This window comes from Sorex fumeus, unplaced genomic scaffold (assembly GCF_029834395.1).
Source record: "Sorex fumeus unplaced genomic scaffold, SorFum_2.1 ptg000024l, whole genome shotgun sequence".
Classification (NCBI taxonomy): Eukaryota; Metazoa; Chordata; class Mammalia; order Eulipotyphla; family Soricidae; genus Sorex; species Sorex fumeus.
In genome coordinates, this window is record NW_026606081.1 from 21039815 (window position 1) to 21063621 (window position 23807).

Here is a 23807-nt window from a genome sequence, read left to right on the forward strand (position 1 = left end):
GGACGCTTTGTACATACAATTCCAGCTTAGTGAAGCCTTTAGCTCTGGGATCCACAGGAGGGTACCACTTGTGAGGAACCCGAGTGTGTGATCCTGAGACACCTCAGCAGGTGACCCAGAGACCAGGACCAGGCCTCCAGGGCCCTTTCTCAGTCCTCACCCTGCGTCGGAGATTCCAGAGAGCCAAGACCCAGATGGCCCACATCAGGATGCCCCTCAGTCCTCGTGAGCCCTCTAAGTGCACCTGCCTGTCTCCATGAAGGAGCCCACCCATGCGGAGCTGAGCTTGGTACAGAGAGCTCAGTTGCTCTTCCATGGAGCATTAGACAGTCATTCGGCAGTCACTGCAGTGATGTCAGCTCTGGAGCTAAGACAGTCACTGCCATGATGTCAGCTCTGGGGCTTTCGACAGTCACTGCAGTGATGTCAGTTCTGGAGCATTCGGTAGTCACTGCAGTGGTGTCAGTTTTGGAGCATTCCACAGTCACTGCAGTGTTGTCAGTTTTGGAGCATTCCACAGTTACTGCAGTGATGTCAGTTTTGGAGCATTCCACCGTCACTGCAGTGATGTCAGCTCTGGAGCTAAGACAGTCACTGCAGTGATGGCAGTTCTGGAGCATTCCACAGTCACTGCAGTGATGTCAGTTCTGGAGCATTCGGTAGTCACTGCAGTGATGTCAGTTTTGGAGCATTCCACAGTCACTGCAGTGATGTCAGCTCTGGAGCCTTCGACAGTCACTGCAGTGATGTCAGCTCTGGAGCCTTCCACAGTCACTGCAGTGATGTCAGCTCTGGAGCATTCGGTAGTCACTGCAGTGATGTCAGTTTTGGAGCATTCCACAGTCACTGCAGTGATGTCAGCTCTGGAGCCTTCCACAGTCACTGCAGTGATGTCAGCTCTGGAGCCTTCCACAGTCGCTGCAGTGATGTCAGCTCTGGAACCTTCCACAGTCACTGCAGTGATGTCTGTACTTGGGGCTCTGTGTCCCAGACCTGGTTCTCTAACTGAGTCAATGGAATCATGCCCAGGTACTCGGGATCTGGGGGTGGTAAATAATGAATTTGAAACTCTATCTTTTCCCTTTGAATCAGGAAGAGGCATCTGTATCCTGACCCTCTCCTTGGATATCCACTTTTTATTCCCACTAAGCATATGTGAATTTGTGATTCATATTTTCAAGAGAGCAAATTGCTGTGAAGAAATTTTAGTGGTTTTTTTTTTTTTTGGTCACAAGAATAGGCTCTGTTGATGTGGGACTTCTGTCAAGAGAGTGTTTGAAAGAGATGCTTAAAGTCAACGCTGTAAGTCAGTGGAAGTTTGGTGGCAGCTAGGTGTCACTTTGGTGGCTGAATGTCACTCTTGTCTGTGGTACCACACTTTGGGGACATACAGGAACTTTTGCAGATTGAACAGAGGGAGGGAATGTGTGTGTTTGTGTATTTCACGAGTTTGTGATATGTGGCCAGGGTGAATTTTAGCACTGCAGACCTCTGCATGATTCGCAATGGATTCCACATCCTTTTCTCATCATGACGGGCGAGGATTTGGCCTTATATTGACTCATCTTGAATAGAAATAAATAAGATTAGATTTTTTGGCATCGAGGTGACTATTATGATGTGTTTCATTTGTTTTGACTTTTTGGCTATTCACAGTGGTGCTTGGGGCTGACTCTTGGCTCTGTGCTCAGGGATCACTCCTGGTGCTGCTGAGGGACCCGCTTGTGGCTCAGAGATTGAACCTGGGCGGGCGAGTGCACGTGGGTGTGTCACTGCCGGTGCTATACTTCGGCTTTCTGTTGACTTTCACTTCCTTCCTTGTTTGTGGGCTATACAGTGCTCAGTACTCCTGACTCTGTGCTCAGGGGTCACTCCTGGTGGGGCTCGGGGATCACAGGTGGTGTCCCTGGTGGCTTCTTGCTGGACGGACGGGTGATCCAGGGAGCACCCCCATACGACCTCCCCAGCCCTCTTATGTTGGGTTCTAAATCAGATGTTTGGAAATTCAAGATTTACCTGTTAAGATTGAGCTTTTGGACTCAAATGCCCCTAAATTTCTGGAAGTTCTGTAAAATGAGATGACCAAGGCCTGGTCCCACCAGAAGCATGCTTTGGGATTGGGCCAGTTCTGAAAAGTGTCTGAGTGGTCTGGCCCCTCTGATGGAGCCTGGAGGCTGGACAGATGCAGGTGCTGTGGAGACTGGTATGAGGACTCCAGGGTGGTGGTGTGGAGGTACCCCTGGGAGGGCAGCTGGAGGGTGACCATGGGCATCCACGGCCCGAGGTCTCAGAGCCGTGCCACTGGGCCTATGGCCACGTCAAGGGGAGCTCAGAGGTGGGGCTGCTGCCCCCAGAATTCCCGGCCTTCCCTGCAGGCCCCGCAGGGAGCCGGCACATGGGGACACCACCTCCTGGCTGGGGCTGAGTTTGGCCAGGAAGTCCTAGAGCACGTGCCCGCACTGCGGACTCTGCTGTGAAGTAAGGGGGAGCTGGCCGGGCAGAGCTGGGCCACTGTGGCCTGAGGGGTGAGCGGCCAGGGCCCCCGGCTCCTGCAGAACAGAGGACTGTGTGGTCATGCCTTCCTGTGTGTGCTCAGAGCATGCAGGATGCTGTGCTGGGATGGGCTCAGCAGGTGGGTCCGGGCTTCATGCCCGCACACGGCCCTCCACAAGGCCCTCCTCCTCATAGGGCTGATGGGCCCCGGACGGACAGTCCCCAGCTGGCAAGGAGGAGTGGCCTGTGACCCGATGGATAGTCCCCAGGGCAGGGGAAGGGGACTCGTGTGCTGGGACTGCAGGTGGCTGCCTGGGTGGTGGCCCCTGGGGTGGCCTGGAGGCCGAGGCTCCCAGGGCCATGTGCTGCTCCTGCGGTGGCCACCTCAGTCCTCCTGTCGGCCTCCTGGCCTGTGGCGGAGGCTGGTCATGGTGTCTGGTGCCGGCCTGACCTGCCTGGGGGCTGGAAACGGGTGCAAGGCAGGTCCGGGCACCCGCAGAGCACAGCATCCCCTGAAGCTGCCTCTCCTCACTGCCCCTGGGGTCTGGGGCCCCGAGCTTGCTGGCACGGCCCGCCTGGCCACCCTCCTGCTTCTTTTCCTTCTGCTTTCCTCTGACTTTGCATTTTTGCCTTTTCTTTTCTCTTCTCCCCAGTATTTCTTTGGGGCCTCCAAAGCCATGCATGGAGTCCAGGCCATGCCCAGAGATACTCGGTCATCAGGGCTGCTGGTCAGTGTGTGGCTCTGAGGGACCGTGGTGCTGACTGGGGCCCACTGGGCGGCCTTGTCTGTCCCCTAGCCCCTCCACCAAGCAGCAGACAGGTGGGTTCTGAGGCTAAGTCTCCAGTGGTGGCCGAGGGCACCGTGCTCGGCTGAGATTTGGCCTGAAGAGAAAAGGGCCTCGTGGTTGCAGTTTTAAAGTTTGGTTCTTGCTATAGAATTCTTGCTAGTCCTTCTGTGCTTTTCAGAAGTTTATTATAATTATATATATATATATATATATATATATACATATATATATATAATTTGTCACAATGCCTGAGAGACAGCAGACCTGCTCAGGACAGCCTATCAGGTACAGGTAATCCCCTTCCACACTTACTTACAAACCTACAGATCTGAACAAGAATTTTCACTGTGGGATGTCACCTCACAGATTTTTGTTGGTCCCTAAGCACAGAAATTTGCCTGTTGGGAGTCTTACTTTGGGAATCAATATCCATCCAAGTCCTATAAAAGCTCTTTTCTTTATTTTGTTATTTTGGGGGCTAGTTTGGGGTCACACCGGCAGTGCCCAGAGGAGACTCTCTGGGAGGGAGCCTGGGTTGGCCACACATGAGGCAATGTCTTAGCCCTAGCACTGTTGCTCAGGCCCTGCCCAGACCCTCGTTCCTTGCAGTGGTACCTGGTGGGTGGGACACAGGACTGGCTGGGGGGGGGGGGGCGGGCACTTGCCGCCCATCAGTCTGTCTAGCACGGGGCTCCTGGTACCACCTGACTGACCCTACCTGTGTGCTGTGTGTTCCTCATACCCCCTAGACACTTGTCTCCCCCTGTGCGCATGTTTAAAGAAAATGAGTTTCTCTGACAGAATGGGGCCAGCCAGGACCGCGGGCCGCTAGTGAGCACCTTCCGTGGCCTCCTTCCTGGCTGCAGCCACCTCTCATGGTCTCCTTCCTGGGCTGCAGCCCCCTTCCGTGGCCTCCTTCCCGGGCTGCAGCCCCCTTTCGTGGCCTCCTTCCCGGGCTACAGCCCCCTTTCGTGGCCTCCTTCCTGGGCTGCAGCCCCCTTCCGTGGCCTCCTTCCTGGGCTGCAGCCCCCTTCTGTGACCTCCTTCCCAGGCTGCAGCCACCTTTCGTGGCCTCCTTCCTGGGCAGCAGTCACCTTCTGTGGTCTCCTTCCCGGACTCCAGCCATGGCTGTGGAATGTTTCCCCGGGGGACCAGGAACCAGGTTTCTCTGTGTCCTGCCTTTGGGGGGTGTCCAGCCCAGAGGGGCCTGGGCGAGGATTTGCCGGGGGTCTGTCCAGGCGACACTGCACGTGCAGATTCTGGAGGGGTGTCGGGGAGGGCCGGGGAGGGCCACGTGGGGCGCTGAGTCCCAAGCTTTGGGACGAGCTACTTCGGAGTCTGTGTCACAAGTCGTGGTCTTCCTAGAGAACGTGCCGAGCCTGTGGCTGGCGTGGGAGAGATCAGGAGGGCCGTGAGGCCTGTGAGCGCGACGTGTCCTGGCCACCGTGTGCTGGTGTCCTGCAGCCCCCCGGGAGGGAGGCTGGGGTGTTTTCAGGCGATAGATCGGGAGCTGCCTCTCCTTTGTTAGCAGCATTCCCGGGCGAGCCAGGTCAGGAGCCAGCGGGCCCGGCGGGTCTGGGTGCTGTGCTCGGCCGGCCCCGGGAGGCGGCTCTGGGCCCGGCCCGGCCAATCAGGCGCTCGGAACGCTCCACGTTGCTGCCCTGAGCCGGCTCCAGATCCGCGGCCGGCCACACTGAGCTCCTTCTTCGCAGCGTCTGCGCTCCGGGAGGGAGGGAGAAAGGGCGCTTTTGTCCCGGGCCGGCGGCTGCCACTATTGACAGCGTCTGCGGGTGGGACGGGAGGCCCGGCCGGCCGGCCGGCCCGAGGGAGGCCAGAGGAAGTGAATCGGCTAGGTCAGGAGAACGTACCATTCGTCTACACCCCTTCCTCTGCTCACGTGTCTGCGCGGGGCGGGAGGGGGTGGCCGCGGCGGGGCCCTGCCCGGAAGGCAGCTGCAGTTTCCAGCCCGGCCTGGGGGGGCCGGCCAGCAGCGGGGCGGCTGGGCCGCCGGGGCTCGGAGCCGGCCATGGTTCAGTCCACACGCTGCATGTCGGGTAAATTCAAAACCCACATGCTCGGCCCCCCGCGGCGGGGTCCGGCCCATCCGATGGACGTTTTCTGTGCCCTGGGCATAGTAATGAAGGTCTGACAGGCGCGACCTTTCATAAGACGGCCCCCTCGATTGGCTGGCTGCCCAGAATGTTGCTGCAACGCTCCTGGTGATTGGCTCCCTCTGCCATGCCTCGCTCCGCCACGGGAAGCGGCCCCTTTTTAATAAACCTACGATGGCTGGCAGCAATATGCCAGACCGTGAGTATTGTGTGTGTGTGTGTGTGTGTGTGTGTGTGTGTGTGTGTGTGTGTGTGCGTGTGTGCATGTGCGTGCGTGTGCGCCTGTGCGGTGCTGTTGCCATGAAGTGCTGCGTAGTAAACCGTGACCTATCTCTTCTCTCTACAGGTTGGTACTGAGAAGTGCCTTTTCCTGACGTCTCTGCTGCTTGGAACCGCTTCTAGAGCAGTCTCTGCTTTTGCCTTGCTTGCTGCCAGCTAGACCAAGGACAAGCCCAGCCGCCCGCCGGCATAGCCAGGCACCCGTTCCTACTTGCAATCAGGAGAGGCTGAGTCGCTGGCATTGCCTAGGCTGCTTTAGTTCTCAAAGAAAAGTTTGCTGAAAAGTAAGACACCTTCTGCCAGGAAATCAAGGAGGAAAAAAAATCATTTTCTTGATTTTGCTCTAAACTGCTGCATCTGTCTATGCCAAACTAATCAATACCGATTGCACCACCAAACTCCATTGCAAACTCTGCCGCCCGGAGCTTCCCTGTCAGGCACTTGCTGAGAGCAGCTTGGAAGCCTGGTGTCCGTCCTGCCACGTTTTCATGCTTGCGTTCTGGGCTGCGAACTGGCAGTGGGCAGGGGCTCTGCAGGGCCCCAGGCGCGTGCCAGCCCCGACTCTCAGACGTTCCCCTGCTTCCGACCTGCGCGCCTGTTTCTCTCCGAACCAAACCCCCCCTCGAGCGAGCGCCTGGACGCTGTGAATGTCTGGTGGGGACTATCCCTGCATGCTGCTGACGCAGCGCCTTCCCGGGGACTTTTGAGGCAGGGAGGGGACGTGTGTGTGGGCACCGAGCACCCCCTTTCACACTTGGATCAGTTCCGCTTTTTTCCTTTTTCTTTTTTTTTTTTTTCCTTTTCCCCCTGGTGGTGGTTGCTGTGTTTTTGTTTTTTCTGTTTTTGTTTTTGTTTTGGATTTTTTGTTTTTGTTTTGGAAGGGGCTGGGTTTGTTGGTTTCACGGAGACGTTTAACTACCTGTAACCTGTAAACATGGCCGTCAGCGTCACCCCGATCCGGGACACCAAGTGGCTGACTCTGGAGGTCTGTAGGGAGTTCCAGAGGGGGACCTGCTCACGGCCAGACACGGAATGTAAATTTGCGCACCCTGCCAAGAGCTGCCAAGTGGAGAACGGACGCGTGATCGCCTGCTTTGACTCGCTGAAAGTGAGTAACGACTTTGCTCCTCTACGACCGTGCTGGCGGAGGGTGGGCATCGGACTGAGTGTGGGAGGCCAGCCGGGGCGCCTGGCCCTGGTGCCAGGGCATCCCATGCTCCTTCCCCGACGGCGGGCGACAGCCCGTGGTCAGCCTGTGGTTCGCCCGTGGTCTGCTGTGCTTCTGTTGTGGGCACCAGCCAGCAAGCTTCTTGTTCGGGGCAGCTGTCTGCTGTGGCGGCCTGAGCCGCGTCCTTTGCCGTCCTGGGATGTGACAGGATTCCGAGTCCGGCAGCTGTGCCCAGGGGCAGCTCGGAGCCCTGCGGCACCGTGTGCGGCTCGGGCAAGCTGGGGGGTTGGGAGGCGAACCCCTGGGGTGCTGTTGTCCAGGGATTTTATCGTAGATTTTGAGCGTTTCAGGTTCCGATGTGAAGTGACTTAGCAGAATTTCCCGTTGGGTCCTGGCTGGTTCTGATCGGTGGTGGGGTCGGGGCCAGTGTGGTACTGTTCTGCGTGGCGCCTCCAGGCCCGAGATTTGCCTCGCTCTGGAGGTTCCGGGCGTCCTCTGCGGCTGGTGTGTGGGTGACGGGCGTGCTCGGGCAGGGACGCGGCCCGAGGTGTAGCTGCTGCTTTGCTGGTCAGCCCTCGGTCGCCTCTGGGCTCGAGTCTGTGGCGGTGCCTGTCCTGCTCCTGCCCCATGGGGGTGCTCACTGGGCCAGTGTTAGTCCCAGAACCTGTGGTGGGCGTGAGTGGGGACAGGCCGGAGCCGGAGGCCTGGAGCTGGGCTGGGTGCCGGGAGGCCGGGGTGGAGCCACTGGCTGGTCCCCTCGGGCCGCCCCCGCGGCGCCCGCTGGGTAGGTGACGTGTGGGGAGAGGAGGGCCCGGGCCCTTCGTGTGCTGGCCTCCGGGATGTTGTGCAACTCTGAGTCAGTCGGTCGCGATTTTCCATCTCAGAGTATCTTTGTCGTGGTTCTTGCTGTGTCCCAGCACAGGCCTGCGTAGGGGTGACGCCTGGTGTCCCGGCCGCGTCTGCCACAGGGTCAGGCAGGGCTGGAGGTGGTGCCCATGCTGCCCCCTCTGTCTTTAAAGGAGAACGGAGCTTTAACTCACGGTGTCAGAACTTGGGAAAGGATTCGGTGGCATTGGAACCCAGAACCGTCACACATCCGTCACCGGTAGCAGCCCGCTGGGCAGAATCTCTTCTTCAGGGTTGAGTGTGTTACTTGGCACTCACAGGTGCCACCTGTCCTGTGTGTCAGGACCCCGAGATCAGAAACACATTTGAAGTGGCTCCAATACCTGACTCATGCCTTGAGTTCTGTGTGTGTCCGCGTGCTCGTGTCTGTGTATGTACACAAATGTGTACACATGTGCATGTGTATACGTGTGTATCTGCCTGTGTCTGAAGGCATGTATGTGCATGTGTGTGCACATGCCTGTGCGTGTGCATGAGTGAGCATGTGTTTGAGTATGTGAATGTGTGTTTGTGCATGTGCGCACATGTGTGTGCAAGTGTGCACATGTGCGTGTGCATGAGTATGTCTGCATGTGTGTACATGTTTGTGCATTTGTTTGCAAGTGTTTGCATACATGTGTGTCTGCATGTGTGTGTCCGTGCGTGTGTGTGCATGTGTGTGCATGTGCGTTTGTGTGTGTATGTGTGAGTATATGTGTGTGCATGTTTGTGTGTACATCATGTGAGTAAGAATGGATGCATGTGTGTAAATGTGTGTCTGTACATATGTGTACGTGTTTGTGAATGTGTGCATATGTGTGCATATTTGTGCTTGTGTGTACACATGTGTGAGTACATGTGTGAATATCTGTATGTGTTTTTATGCATGTATATGTGTAATTGTATGTATGTGTGTAATTTTGTGTGTGCGTGTGTGTAGGTGTATTTGTGAGTGTGTCTGTGTACTTGTGCATGTGTGTGCGTTTGTAAGTGTGAATGTGCATTTGTGCATCTGTGCAAGTACGTGTGTGTGCGTGTATATGAATGTGTTCGTGTATGTACACATGTGAGTGTGTGTGGTTTTTGTGCACACATATGTGTATCTGTATGTGTGCATGTACGTGAATATGTATGGATGTGTTTGTGTGCACACATGTCTATGTGCATGTGCACATAAGTATGTGTGAATATGTGTACATGTGCATGTATGTGAATATGTGTATGTGTGTGCATGCATGTGAATATGTGAGTGTACATGTATGTGAATATGTGGGAGTGTGTGAGTGTGTGTGTGAATATGCGTGTGTGTGGTATGTGTGTATGCATGTATGTGAATATGTGGGAGTGTGTATGTGTGTGCGTGTATGAATGTGTGCATGTGTGTGGTGGGTATGTGAGTGTGTGTGCATGTATGTGGATATGTGGGAGTGAGTGTGAGTATGAGTGCGTGTGTGGGTGTGTGTGTGCGTGTGGGTGCTTCAGTGAGGGCAGAGTGAGGAGTTCGGCTGTGTGGGATTCCCTGGAGCAGTGATGCTGTCTGTGGCCACGGGTCCCGGCGCGCTGTCTGGCCGGAGCGTGACATGGAGGCGGCCCTGCCGGCAGCCTATTTTTAGCGAGTGGAGGCAGCGGCTGCTCTGGGCGAGGGCTCTGAAATGGCTGTGCCCTTCAGCTGCGCCTCAGACTCTGGCCCCGTGCCCACTGGCCGCAGGGCTTGCCGCCGACTCCTGCTGGCAGACGGGCCCCGTTTCACTTATCTCTGCTGCAGAAACCCAGCGGCAAGTGACTGAAGTGACCAGCAAGACGCGCTGCTGGTCACTCTTGAGGCGCATGTGGGCGATATTAAGGCTCGCACGGTGAGACTGAATCTGCAGGCTAAGCTGCAAATTTTGCCCCCAAGGTGTTGCTGAGTAAGGTGGAGCAGCTCTGAGGCCAGGTGTATGCTGTGCAGGTGTATGAACAGGGCGAAGTCAGGGGCCGTGAGTGCCAGCTTACACGGCAGCACTGAGCTGGAGACCCCCTGGTTTGCTCTCATGCTCAGAGCCCTCATTTGCTGGAGTCCCAGTGAGTCAGAGGGAGAGTTCTGCTACTCAAACCCAGGCTCGAGCACTGCAGCTACTCTGGGAATCCCCCATCCTTAAGCATCATTCTAAGTGGAAGGTCCTTCGTGGCTGTGAGTTACCAGGCCTGACAAGGAAAAGCTGGCCACCAAGAAGTTCTGCACCTTGGCCACTTTGGTGGTCTGTGTTTCGGAAGCCACGGTAGAGGCAGCACAGAACAACGGGCTTCCTGTGTCCTTGGGCGTTGCCTGGACTCAGCCCTGCTGAGCTCCAGGGTGCATGTGAGTCTGCTGCCGAGTTACCGTCTTGGCCGTTCCTGCGTCAGCATTGGAGTCCCACGTCCACTGCAGCCTCCCAGATGGCCGTGCCTCGTTCTGGGATGGGGATGGGGCATGGCCTTTATACTGACGGGCCCCTGTCCCCCCAAACCCAGGCCTCCCCCGAGCACTGGGAGCCTGTTCGTGCTCATACAGGCAACCCACTGCCTCGCTGGCCATGGGAGACCACGGCGAGCTCAGAGGACAGGGAGGCTGGGGGAGTGTCTCAGAGATAAGCCAGGAGCAGCTCCCTGTAGGGACAGGGGCGGGGGTGAGCACAGACTGCCCCTCACCGCCTCCTTCCTCCCCCTGGCCTCCTCAGTGAAGCCCTTAGAGGAAGCCTCGCTGGGCCGGCAGGATTCTGCAGGTCCCGGGAAAGTGGCTCTGGTGTGGCAGAACCAGCAGCTGGGGCTTCTCCCCTTCTCTCTGAGCCCGCTGGGCGAGCGAGAGGGGCCGCTGCAGCCACCGACCCCAGCCCAGCAGTCCTGCTCCTCTGCCCTCTTGGGCCGTGTGCACACACGCTGACCGTGGGTTTGGGGGGAGCCTCCTGTTCTCCGCAGACTTCTCTCCTCCTCCCCGGTGGGGCCAAGCGGTCTCAGGGCCCTCCCTTGGGCCCTTCCTGCTGGTCAGTGTCTCCCGCACGGAGTCAAGGCCACCTGAGTGGTGAGACGCCTTGGGATTTTTGTCAAGACCACGTGTCATCCTTTTCAGATAGGCAGCTGTTTCCTCTGAACAGCCTGGCAGCAGGGAGTGGATGCCGAGAGTCGGCCTGGAGTGCAGCAGCACAGGTCACTATGGTGTAGGAACATCGGAAGAGCTAGGAGCTGGGAGCAAGTGGGCGCAGGTTAGGCAGCTGCGAGGGCCCCATGCGGGGTGCTTGGTGGGGAGCCTCACCATTGGCGTTGCAGAAACCAGGCTGGTTTTCACCCACGCCCCCGTGGCACTGACCACGTGCTGCTGGCTTCAGGCGGGCGCGTCTCTGCTTGGAAAGCTGGTTGTTATCAGAGATCATCTGAGTCCTGGGAACAGGTGCCCGCTCTGCTGGTGGCTGGGAGTTCCCGGCACCCTGTGGGGGTGCCCTGCTGCCCCTTTCTGGTCCTCCTTCCCCTGGGCCCGGCTTAGCACCAGGCTCCCGGCTCTGCCTGGTGAGACGGCAGGTTGCAGTGACTCAGGTTCCCACCCTGAGCTGAGAGCACTTGGCCTCCAGCCTCAGGAGGGTTTGAGTGACAGGTGCTGTGGATCATCCCAGCCACCTTGCATTCGATCTGGGGAGCCAGGAAGGCTGGACCGAGCAGAGCGTGGTCGGGCCTCGCGTCTCCCAGTGATACCTCTGGGCTCTCTGGTGCTGGCGAGGGTGACTGGGGGTTGGCAGCCGGGGGGAAGCCCGGCAGACTGACACAGACTCTCCCCAGGGTGTGGGGGCCCCTGGCTCTGAGCCCTGCTCAGCCCTCCCCTGCCCCTTGGGGCGCCCCTCCACTGCGGGGCGCATGGCACAGTTCAGTGAAGCCTGGACCCTGCTCACTGCAGCTCTCGCCTCTCCGTGCAGACTGGCATCAGAGCCAGGGGCAGTACGCAGTTGCCCAGTGCCCGTGTTGGACCCCCAGCGCCACACACGAACAGGAGCAATGAGCGAACACCTGTTGCTCTGGAAGGAGAATAAAGGGTTTGAAAATGAATGTGAGTAGACAGTATCGAAGCGAGCTTGCAGCCCTAAAGGGCCTTCTCAGAGGAAGTCACTGTTTAAAGCCAGCTGTGAGTTCAGAGGTGCGCTCAGCGTAGCCGTGTGTGCTATACACAACAAAGTGCGTTTGCGTGCAGCAGGAACGGTTCTCCTGTCAGGTCACTCTGTCGCCTGTGCGGCAGCTCCCAGCGAAGAGGTCGCATTCCCCAGCCTGGTCTGCAGACATGCGGGTCCGTGCTGGCCTCTGGCGCCCTCGGGCTGTGCCTGCCCACAAGACCACCTGCCGCTGTTAGCCCGAAATGCTGGTGCCCGCCTGCCTTGGAGAGTCCTCCTGAGAGCAGGTGAGCATCTGCAGGCCCCGTGGGAGTGTCCTAGGTCCCGGAGCCTGTCAGGTTTCCCAGAGACGCACAGGGAGAGGGTTGCTATCCTGCTCCTGGCTGGTGGACTGCTGTGTCCGTGACTCCGCAGCACTCCAGCTCCCTTTCTGGGGGACCTGGATGCTGAATCTTGGCTCTGTGATACCAAAGACTGGTCTGTCCGATCACAGATCCCCAGAGCATCGGGAGCACGAGTATCAGAGTATTTGGGGTGTCTGCGTATCAGTCCTCAAGAATCAGGAGTATCTGAGTATCCCAACTCTGTAGAGCATTGGGAATATCAGTATCACAGTTCCCATAGCACTAAGAGTATCTTAGTATCAGCCCCAGAGTGTTGAGTATCTTAGTATCAGCCCCAGATTGTTGAGAGTATCTGAGCATCAGTCCCAGAGCATCAAGAGTATCTTAGTATTAGTCCCAGAGCACCGGGAGTATCTGAGTATCAATCCCAGAGCACTGAGAGTATCTGACTGTCAGTTCCAGAGCATTGAGAATACCTTAGTATCAGTCCCAGAGCACTGAGAGTATCGTAGTATCGGCCCCAGAGCATTGGGAGTATCCAAGTATCAATCCCAGAGCATTGAGAGTATCTGAGTGTTGGTTCCAGGACATTGGTAATATCTGAGTATCAGTCCTAGAGCATTAGAGTATTTGAGCACTCCAGCTCTGGGAGCATCAGGAGCACCAGTATCACAGTCTCCAGAGTATTGGTAGTATCTGAACACTAGACCCCACAGCATTGGGAGTATTTGCGTCTCAGTCTTCAGAGCATCAGGAGCATCAGAATATTAGTACCCAGAGCATAAAGAGTATCTGAGCATCCCAGCTCTGTTGAGCATCAGGAGTATGTATCAGTATCACAGCCTCCAAAGTATCAGGAGTATCTGAGCATTAGGAGTATCTGCATATCACCCCCAGAGCATTAGGAGCATCAGTGTCACAGTCCTCAGAGCACTGGGAGTCTGAGTATCAGTCCCCAGAACACCAAGAGCATAAGAGCATCAGGAGCATCAGAGTATCACTCCCCAGAGCATCAGGCGTATCAGTCCCAGAGCATTGGAGTATCTGAGTATCCCAGCTCTGTAGAGCACTGGGAGTACAGGGCTCCACAATGTCTTGAGTATAAGGAGTATCCCAACTCCCAAGAGCATGGGAAGTATCTGAGTACCACAGTAGCCCAGAGCTTCAGGAGTTCCAGAGTACTTACGGTAGAGAGTGCACTTAGGGACCCAGGACTGAGGCTCCCTCAGGGACAGGTATGGGAGCTCTTAGGGCTCCTTAGGGTTGGGGAGCACTTCACGTCCCGGATTAGGCAAGCACATCTCACTCAGCAAGAACGAGAGGTCGGGCGTACGCAGCCGTGGGGAGGAGCTGAGCTGGGTCTGCTGCCTCTCTCCTAGGCGAGCTTGCCTCTCACTTGGACCTGCCCGGGAAGCATCTCCAGGACCGGGGCCCCAGACTGCCCATTGCTCCTGGTCCTCCTGGTCCTCTTGGCGCCACCTGTATCTTCAGCTGTGAATCACAGGCTCAGACCCTGAGATTCCAGGGAAGCCCACAGTTCATTTGGCAGCAATGTTTCCATTCCTTGCTGTGCTGACCCCAGCGTTCCCTGTGCTCTGAGCTCGGTAGGACCTGGTGTCTTGTCAGTGGTACCACCCCCTGATCCAGCCTGCACCTGAGCTTGCGGCCAGCTTACTCACCCCATGGGCGAGACGCATCTGCTTGTTCATAGTTGACAGTGAATTACATAAAGTAAAACATGGAAAATTAAAGTTAGAAAAGCTTGGAAGCTTTTCTATCATTTTCAATTTTCTGCACAAGCCCGGACATAATCACTATTTAGGATCAGCTTGCGAGGGATAAATTACATCTGTAATTCATTCTTCGTGTTACTGCATTCAGACGGTAATTGACTTTCAGTTATTTTGCTCATCTGATATTCTAAAATCGTTCATAGACTGAAAACAAGTCTAGTAACATTTCCCCAATACAGGAAACTGAGAACTGAACAATGTTAATGTACCAAGTGGGCTACATTTAAGAAAGAGGTTTTAGAGAAAAACAAAGCCAAGTTTATTGGCCCCACAGTTAGGTTTCTCTTAGTACATAACTTGGCTCTTCAGAAACAATGTTCTGCTTGAGGGCAGGAAGGAGAGAGGCTGGAGGACAAGAGAGCTGGCGGGAGTGAGCATCGGCCGTGACCCCGACTTCTTGTGGCAGAGGGCCAGGAAGCGGAGCCTTAATCTAGCCATCAGCGTGGTTCTGGTCACTGAATGTCTCCCCACTCTGGCACTGCACGCCACATGTAACTATGGGGTCATTGACCGGAGCCGCATGGTCTGTGTATGAAATACAGTTAACTACAGCAAAGACATATTGCCACAGCAGTCCCACTCTGACTCAGATGTACCAAGCCGTGGCATCCACACTGAGTGAGGGGCAGGCGTCCACGGCGTGTGCCACCTCTGTTTCAGCACCCCAGAGCCTTGGAGCAATAGCAGACATACCTGCTCCACACGGCACATAGTGGGCATGGCCTGGGCCATGCACACAGTGGGTTTGGCTTGGGCCACAGCACACAGTGGGCATTGCCTGCTCCACATGGCACACAGCGGGCATGGCCTGGGCCAGCGTGCCCCACTGTCAGTGTACGGAGAGAGTAACATGGTTCTTCAGTGAGTCTTTATTGCGTGCTCTGGGCTCCTGTGTTTCCCACTAAGATTCGTACTAGAGATATTTTTTCGTCGAAGGTTTAGGAATTTGAGACATTGCAGACCAGAGTCTCTGCCCATGTGTCTCGGTCAGAGGGAATAGCTCGCCCGTCCAGCCCTTCCTGCCCAGAGCCGGGGCTGCCTGGTCACTGCTGTCTTTCTGAGTGATGTCTGCACATTCCCAGCTGCAGAGAAGGGCAGTGCAGGTGAGACAATCAGCAAGATCCCACTCAGCTTTTCCCTTAGTTGATTCCTCCGGACCACACCCAGTGGCGTCAAGGCCGACTCCTGGTTCTGTGCTCAGGGATCACTCCTGGGGATCTTGGCAGATCCCAGTGCCGGGGGTTGAACCAGAGTCAGCTCTGTGACAGCCCAGAAGGGAAGGAGAAAACACTGGGGAATATTTTCGTTTGTGGAGTTGCTCCTGCAACACTTGTTCTTTGAACAGGCCTATCGTGGAATCATGTCCACGAGAAGCCGTTAACGTATTGGAAGCCAAAACTTAAAAACAAATCCTTTAGGTATTTGAGGTGGTGTGCTAGGGTCATGCTGATAGTCACGCGTCCGGCCTTAGAGCTTTTGATTTTCCGCCGATAGAACTCGGAGCTCCCCCAGTCCCAGGCTCCTTCTGCCTGGGCCTTTCGCGAGCTCACCTCCGTGCAGTCCGAGGGGTTGTTTCCGCTGTACACTGGACACTGTCCATTCTCTTGCTCTGCTGCTTTCTGCTCTGGACAGCGTGACACCACTGGCTGGTGGTGCTTGTCTGTCTGGCTGATTCCCTCTGCCAGGCCCCGGGCAGGGGGCCGCTGTGTGCCCATGCCGGACACGGGGGCCGGGCCCAGACTGTGCCGTGGCAGAGGCTGCCGTCAGCAGGGGCGCCATCATCCTTCCAGGTCAGCGTCTGGGCTTCCTGCGTGAGGCCTGAGGCTGGACTGCTGGGCCATGCGGAGGTCTGGCTCACGAGTCTGAGAAGCTCCACAGCGGCCGGACCCTTCTCTGCATGGCCTGGCGGCCAGCTCTGGTCATTTCCAGCCTTTCTGCTGGTGGGAGGGGCAGCTTCCTGTTGTGCTTTGCCTGCCTGCGGCCGAGAGCACGTGTCCACTGGCCTGCCAGCCACCGGTATCTTCTCCTAGGAGGCGTCTGTCCAGTCTCCTCCCAGTTACCGACTTCCTGTGGCGTTGGGTTTGGTGCCTTCTCAGTCTAGGTTGGATGTTAACCCTCGGTCACCTGAGAGGCCGGCAGACTTTCTCCTGCTCAGCCTAGGTTGGATATTAACCCTCGGTCACGTGAGTGTCAGCAAGGCTTCCTCCTGTTCAGGATCTCATTTATAACTAACCTTGTAATAACTTTGCATGAAATACATCATCCCCTTTGTGTTCAAGGGCACAGTAAGGTCGTTCCTCTTTTTGTTTGTTTCTTGGACCACACCTGGTGGTGCTTGGGGTTTACTCCAGGCTCTGCTGGGGGCTCATCCTGCTGGGCTGGGGGTGACAATAATGGGATACAGGTTGGCTGTGTGTGGGGCAGATGCCCTACCTGCTGTGTGTCACTCCAGCCCCAAGAGTCAGAATTTTTAGAGAACTGGGAGATAGTATTTTGTAGGAAGCTGAGATTTCATTCTTGTTTCATGACTGTTACTTGGTTATTTGGAGACAACAAAAACTGTGCTTAATTCGGTGTGGTTTTGACAGTTTGCTGTGTGAAGTTCCAGCTGAATGCTTTGTCTGCCTCAGACAATACACAGGACTTGCCGCTGTGGTCCTGGCAGATCAGACGTAGATATTTACGACTTAATGTTTTATTGTAAAAATCAGCAGGAGATAACATTTGGGTAGTTCATTGGTATTCTTATACTTGCATAATAGTGCATGGGTATTGCTGAAATGGCTATAGCCTGTAAGAAGAAACTTTTTTTATATGAATACCTTAATTTTTGTTGTGCATTTAAAAATAGCTCATTATTCTTATTAGGAATTTTGTATTGTACATCAACAAAATAAGCTTTTTTTTATTTTATGTTTTGCAAATATGGAAGTTACTGATTGCATTTGTTCCTGTGACAAGAATGTTTGCACTCAGAAAAAAATGTGGATTTAAGAATGTGAAATTCCTGGATGTATTGAGTATTGGCAAACACTAGTCGAAAGGGAGTTCTGTGCTGCTCTGGGACCTGACCTGCATATAGTGTATGTGTGGAGAGTGGGGGGCTGGGGGAATGGAGTGGGGCATGGGGAGAAGGTCTCACCCCACAGTTGGGGCCCGGCCACTCAGCTGTGTGAGTCTGAGTCCTCTTGCCATTGGCCCTTTCCTGAGTGTCAGAACAGTGAGTTGGAGAAATCCAAATAAAATCGCCTTTGCCAAGTTTGTTTGAGTCAGACTTGGGTGCGAGTGGGTCTTCTTCGCGCGCAGACCCCTTGGGCTTCCGGTTTGGGTTCCGTGTCTCGGACTTGCTTCTGTTTTTTCTTACTTTTCTGTTGTGTGGTGGTGGCACTTTCGAGCCTCGGGCGTGACCTCTGGTCCTGTCCACGGATGAGGTTCCCAGTGAAATGCCCTTACAGAACGTGGGTGCTGGTGCAGGAGCAATGAGGTCACCATGGGGACCTGACAGGCCCGTGATGGGGGGGGGTGCGGCGGAGGGGGCGGGCAGAACAGAGCCAAGACCACCTCCACACCGTGTTTGCGTTTGCCCCTGCGACATGGGGGCAGGAGCCGGAGTCCAGCCTCGTGGCCTGAGGTGCGTCCCCACAGGGCAAGGCTTGGCTGTCTCGTACTGCGGCCGTGTCTGTCTTGGGAACCGCTGCATCAGAACCACTGATCTATTACATGCATGAAGGACATCTGCCGTCGCTCCTCCATATACTGACCCAGAGAAAAGGGCCAGAGGGCTCTGGAGCACAGCCCCGTCACTCCCCGCTGCCTGAGGTCTGCCTGTCCACCCATCTGCCCATCCATTGATCTATTCACTGGGGTGGGGGTGACCACAACCCTCAGGTCCCACCCTCTCACCTAAAGCGAATGTGTTCTAAATCTCAAATAAATGATTCACCTTTGATGTCCTAAGTGCTACATTGTTTACTTAAGTTTCTGCCCAACACTTTCAACTCAGAGATAAAACATGTTTCTTCAGCCCTTAGCTGCCAGGATGGACACCGCCTCTTAGCCCCAGGCTGCCCAGGGCAGTTCTTGGGGAGCCCCAGGCCTATCCCGTGCACCCCTGAATTTCAGTTCTGAACACGAGGTGTGTGTTGGCTGCTGGTGTGTCGTGGCTGGCCGTGGCTTCTTGTTAGGATATTGATCACGGCCCATTCTGGTCTGCTGGGTATTGATTTCGTTTGTAGCAATGAGTTAATTGTATTGCTGATGTCGGGGGAGGATCTGATATGTGTTCCAAGGAGAGGTCTGGACCCTATTAAACTTGGTGGCTATTTCGGGCCTCTCACAGGCTGTAAAACAATTAGGAGGAAGAACTCAGGCCTGGGGGAGGGGCTAGCGTTTGTTCCCGGCTTTTCCTGCCGGGCCAGCCCTGTGCGAGGGGCCTTCCTGGAATTCAGGGCTGGTGGGGTTAGTTACGGGACGCACTCGGCAGCCCCCAGCCCGAGGAGGGGTTTGCATGTGAATAGAGGGGTGCTCTTGCAGGCACACTTTTGGGCTTTTTGGGTGGAGCTGCTCCTGGTGGTGCTCGGGCCGTGTGGGAAGACGGGGTCCAACCGGGCGGGTCACGTGCCAGCCAGGTGCCCTCCCTGATGTACTGTCACCCAGACCTCGTGGGCACAAGTGTTTGGGGGGTTCCCAGGATGAAGCCGAAGCCCAGTTACTAAGCTTGGAATTCCACGGGCTCTTCTCGCCTTGTGGCCTCTGCCTGAGTTGCATAGTTGATTTCGCTTCCTGCGTGAGGATAGCACGACTTTCTCTCACACGGACTGTTTGGGTTCTGCAGACTGGAGATGACTCAAACTCGGTGTAAAGGCTCAGCCCTCGGGTGAGCTCACGCCGCCCTGCACCCTGCGTGAATGCTGCCTCTTGTTCGGTGGCTCCTTGGCCCGGGCCCATGGAAAAGTTTCACTTCCCCTCAGCTCCGCGGTGGGGCCAGAGCAGTGGGCCGACGTTTTCCAGCAGGCCTGGCTCTCCGCAGACAACACGTATGCACGCCTAGACACGGAACCCACAGCTGATCCCCCAAGAGCTGACACGCGTGGGCACACACACGCACAGACACAGAATCCACCGGTGATCCCCACCCAAGAGCTGAGCTGACATGCACACGTGTGCGTATACACAGGCGCACACACATGCACACACACATGCACACACACTCATGCGGTCGCACGCTTTCTCTGGGATGTCTGTCCCGGGATGGGTAGCACCCTGGCTCCTGGTGGGCCACTGCTCCCAGCCGTAATTGCTGGGCCCACAGGTCTGCCCACAGGGACAAGCCTGTGCCTTGGCGGGTGTGTGTGTGGGGGGGAACGACAGGGCCGTGGCCAAGGCACTGTGTGTGCTGTACATGCCAGGCCCCTCCCTGCCCTCTGACCAGCCCCGTAATCACCCACACATGCTTTGGGGGCTTGGGCCCACCCCCACCCCAGCTCAAACCCCTTCCTGGACTCTCACGGGGCCTGTGGGCAGGCTTATTCTGTTGGGGGAGGTGGCGTCTCGACCTCGGGCACTGGGGAGGGAGAGTCCCTCCTAGCTGTTCCCCTCTGGGGCCCCTGGGCTGGGTTGTGGTTTGAGGAGGTGATCTGCCAAGTGCACTGTGTCTCCTGGGAGCAGTGTCTTCTTTTTGGGGGCTCAGCCAGCAGTGCTCGGGACTGACTCCTGGCTCGGTGCTCAGGGATTGCCCTGGTGGTGCGTGGGGCACCGTATGAGCTGCTGGGGGTTGAGCCTGGTTGGCAGAGAGCAGGGTCAGCCCCTCCCTGACACACTGTCCCTCCTGCTGAGGCAGTCCCTCCTCCTCCGAGGAGGGTGTGTCACCTCACCCACACCTAGCCCCCTGCTGGAGCCCACGGGCTTTTCTGAGGAGCGACAGATAGGGGCTCTGGTCGCTGAAGCTGAGCCCTTCCTTGTTGCTCTCCTCTGCCGTTAGCTAGGGTTGCTCTGGGTAGGAGAACTTGAAGTGCAGAGTCCAGGGAAACCCCAGGACCTGCTTTTCTCTATCTAGGCAAGAGTTTCTGGTGTCCAGGGGTGCCTATCAGCTGAGCCAGACTCGCAGCATGGGACTCTGTTCGCTGGTCTGGGTGGCCGGTGTCTTTGGTTTCTGATGCGCACTGACGGTCCACCGTGGAGTCAGCAGGTGGCCTCTCCTTGCCTTCTTATGCACGCATGATGGCCACTCATTTGTGCACTGGGTGGACATGGACCGGCCCCAGGCTTCCCGGCCTCAGCACCAGCACCGGAGAAATCCTGCTTACTGGGGTTGTTCGGGAAGTGGAGGGTCGGCCAGGCCCTGTGTTCTGATGGCATGAGCAGCCCCAGGACAGCCTCCTGGACTGCTGACCTGCACAAAGAAGGACTTCGAAGAAGTTATGGGTAGGGCCTGGGAGGAGTTTTCTGAGTAATGTGCGGAGAAAAACAGGTCACCGTTAGAAGAAAACACTCTCCGATCACAAGCCCTCCCCAGCGACTGGATCCTCACAGCGTTTCTCCTCTCGGGATGAAACTCCTTACAAGGGTGCGGCCTGGGCACTTCCCGGTATTTGGTCATTGTTGTCTCCAGACTTCAGGAGAAATTACGCAAGGCCGAGGCCTCCCTGCCGCCCTGGAACCGCTCCTTCTCGCCCCAGGGAGCTCGGAGACAGCTGCAGGACTGTAGATTGACTACAGATGTTCCCGCTTCATTGGGCCTGAAAGGTTCTTCCACTGTGAGGTTCTAAACTGCATTTGATCAGAGATCGGATGCAGTCCCTCCTAGCAGATAGTCTCGGGGGTGCCAGAGAGGCCGTCCCGCCCACCGTTTGCCTGTCTGGGGCCGGCCACACCAGCACATACAGACCTTGGGTGGTCTCGCTGCTGTCTGGTGAACTGTGGTGAGCAGTTAGGTCCAGAATAGGAAGAAAATCAATGCAGAGTCCAAGAGGAAAAAGAAACCAAAGTCAGAGATGGGTCATGGGCAGCCCCCAGATACTGAGTTCCTGGGGGGCAGCTGTCTCTGATGGGGGTGGTCTCACTGCTGGGTGATGTGCCACGTCAGGACCATCCCCTGCTGATGGGACAGTCTAGCCTGAAGTGTCCACGTCAGTGCCTCCACTGAAGATAGTGGAGCATCTGCCGAGGCCCACCCTGCGAAGCCCAGAGCGGGGCTAGCCGTCTTCAGCAGCAGGGCCCTGGAGCAGGAGCTGGGGCCGGCCACACCAGCACGTACAGACCTTGGGTGGTCTCGCTGCCATCTGGTGAACTGTGGTGAGCACAAGTGACAAGTCAACAGACTTGTGCAGGAGAACATTGGTCTGGCATTCACACCCCTGGAGACTTTCATTCTTGGCGTTTAGACTGGACTGTCAGTGTGGTGTCTGCAGGCTTTGTGACTTTCAGAGAGAAGTCCTCCCTTCTCACCAGTCAGTAGCAGTGAACTTGGAGAACCCGCAGCACAGAGGTTGATGTTTGAAGCATCTTTAGAATTCGTCCTGCATGTTTGTGTTCCTGTTGCTGACTGGCTCCTGGCTCAGAAATAGTCCCGAGACTCCTGAAGTCGCCAGCACTCTCTGTGACGCTCCCGCGGACCCCAGGATCGCTGCTGGGGGCTCAGAACCAGGCACATGGCTCAGGCGGCGTGGGTGGAGACGCAGGACCAACCCCGGCACTGCATCCTCCCTCTGGGGGGCAGTGGCAGCACCTGGGCGGTCAGTGTGGTGCCGGAACTGTGTTAGCAAGAGAGTGGATTTACCTGTGCTGGTGGGTTCTTGAGATCCATAGGGAAGATTTGCATACAAAACTCGAAAGACTGAAAGTCAGTTCATTGTACAGAGAAGGTAGATGGTGCCTGGCCCATCCCAGATCCGTGAACGCTGACCAGGTCCTGTCCGTGACACTGCCCTTCTGTCCACACTGCCAGCTCGCCCGCCGGGGACGCTGGCCAGACCCTATCCCAGCGCTGCTCTCTCCCGTGGACGCCTTCCTCCATTCTTCCGAGCTGCCCCTGCGGGCAGGATCCCTGTGTCCCGTACAGGCTCCGGGCCTCCGGCTGTACCCCAGCAGCTCCTGTTCTCTCGTCCTGGTTTTCGTAGGTTTCCCCTACTCTACTGTCGGGCTCGGCCATGTGTGTTTGCGTGAGAGTCCTGTGCTTAGCACCTGGTCACTACTCGGTGTTGGAGTCCTCTTGCACCCGAGCTCTCCTGGGCCCTGAGCCCTCCGGTCCCTGAGCTGTCCCGGGACCTGAGCCCTCCTGGGGGCTCTGCCCTACTGATCTGGGGAGAAAGGGGAAGGAAGGGGGGGGTGGGGGAGGGGAGGGGGAGAGGAGAGGGGGCTTCCTCTCATCTGCTGCCATCCCATCCTACATTCTGTTCCGTGGGTGGAGATTTACAGTGCCCTGAGCTCTGCACCTCAGCTTCTGCTGATCTGCGCGAGCGTCTCTCTCCCCTCCCAGGATCCCCGTGACAGGTGCTCAGCCAGTGGGGCGCTATTCGGGTGAGAGTCAGCCTTGAGGCGTGCGGCCTGTGCTGAAGGCGCTTGGTTCTCCCAGTATGCGTGCTGGGGCCGAGCTGCGTGTGGCTGCACGTGTGGACGAGGGTGTGCTGCTCTCTCTGTCTCTGCCCCCTGGGGGAGCCGCACCCCTGCACTCGGCTCTCCTCACCCCTGCCAGAAGCCGGAGCGCCTCTGCCTCCTGAGTGTGGGGGCGGGGGGGGGGGGTCGGCCCAGGCTCCTTCCTGCTCAGCAGCTGCGAGCAGATTGTTTGCACTTTTGAGTTCCACTGCAGGGATCGGATCGTGTCCCCCTTTCCGCTCCCCGCCACACACGGAAGGGGGCTTTGTTGGAAGCTGATGTGCAGTTGTGCACAACCGCCTCTCCACAGAGCCCTGCCCCTCCTGGGGGCGCCTGTGAGAAGCTGCTGTTCCCGGGGCCACGGGCTGGAGTCTGTTCTCGCCGCGGTGCTTGCGTCCGTGCGTGAGGTGGGCTTTTCCTCCCGAGCTGCTCTTGTTCCCACCTGTACGTTAACGGAAAATATGCTAACCAAGAGCTTGGCCTGCTTTGCCTGTTGGTGGAATTGTGGTTCCTTCCAGTGGAACCTACAACTGTACCAAAGATAAATGATGTTGTGGGAAGGTCCGTGAGTCTCCGTACACTGCTGTTCTCCCACGCTGCTTTTAGGAAACAAATGGGGGTAACTAAATTCTGTCGTCCAAGCAAGGAACTGGTCCAGTGTTGCAAATCTTGATCCTGAAGCAGAAGGAGTCCCAGCGTCCAGAGGCACGTTGCCATGTCCAAGCTCACCTGATTTCTGGGGGGAGTGGAGAGTTCTGGGACAGAGATGATGCAGATTTTGACACGACCGCGGGAGGTCCCTGCCGTGCCGTGTGTGCCGGGGACACGCCGCCTACTGTGGAGCCTGGGGGTGTCTGTGCAGACCCAGAGTCTGGCTCAGTACTGGATCAGAGGGTCCCGGGCTCCTGGGAGCCCCGACAGCCCTTGCTGAGCAGGGAGCTCTTCCGGGGTCTCAGTGCCCGCAGGTGCTACCCTGCCATCAGCATGTCACCTGGCAAGGGGGCTGCAGGTGTGAGTATCTGCAGACACCTGTGCAGGTGTGCCTCTCTCAGACACCTGTGCAGGTGTGTGTCTCTCAGACACCCGTGCAGGTGTGTCTCTCTGAAGATACCCGTGCAGGTGTGCCCCTCCCAGAAACCTGTGCAGGTGTGTATCTCTCAGACACCTGTGCAGGTGTGTCTCTCTGAAGATACCTGTGCAGGTGTGCCCCTCTTTCTGCTCTTCCCTCCTCCTGCAGCCGGGCGA

At 56.7% G+C, this 23807-nt stretch overlaps 1 protein-coding gene across 11 annotated transcripts in view; it reads left to right on the forward strand.

Moving 5' to 3' along the window:
* Positions 1-6266: 6266 nt before the first annotated feature.
* Positions 6267-23807, forward strand: part of MBNL1 (muscleblind like splicing regulator 1) — a 61684-nt gene continuing 44143 nt past the window's right edge. For all 11 annotated transcript variants that reach the window (XM_056113872.1, XM_056113874.1, XM_056113880.1 and 8 more), the window contains exon 1: positions 6267-6779. In XM_056113872.1, the coding sequence (XP_055969847.1) occupies positions 6606-6779 (174 nt within the window). In that variant the 5' untranslated portion in view covers positions 6267-6605. The remainder of the gene's footprint in view (positions 6780-23807) is intronic.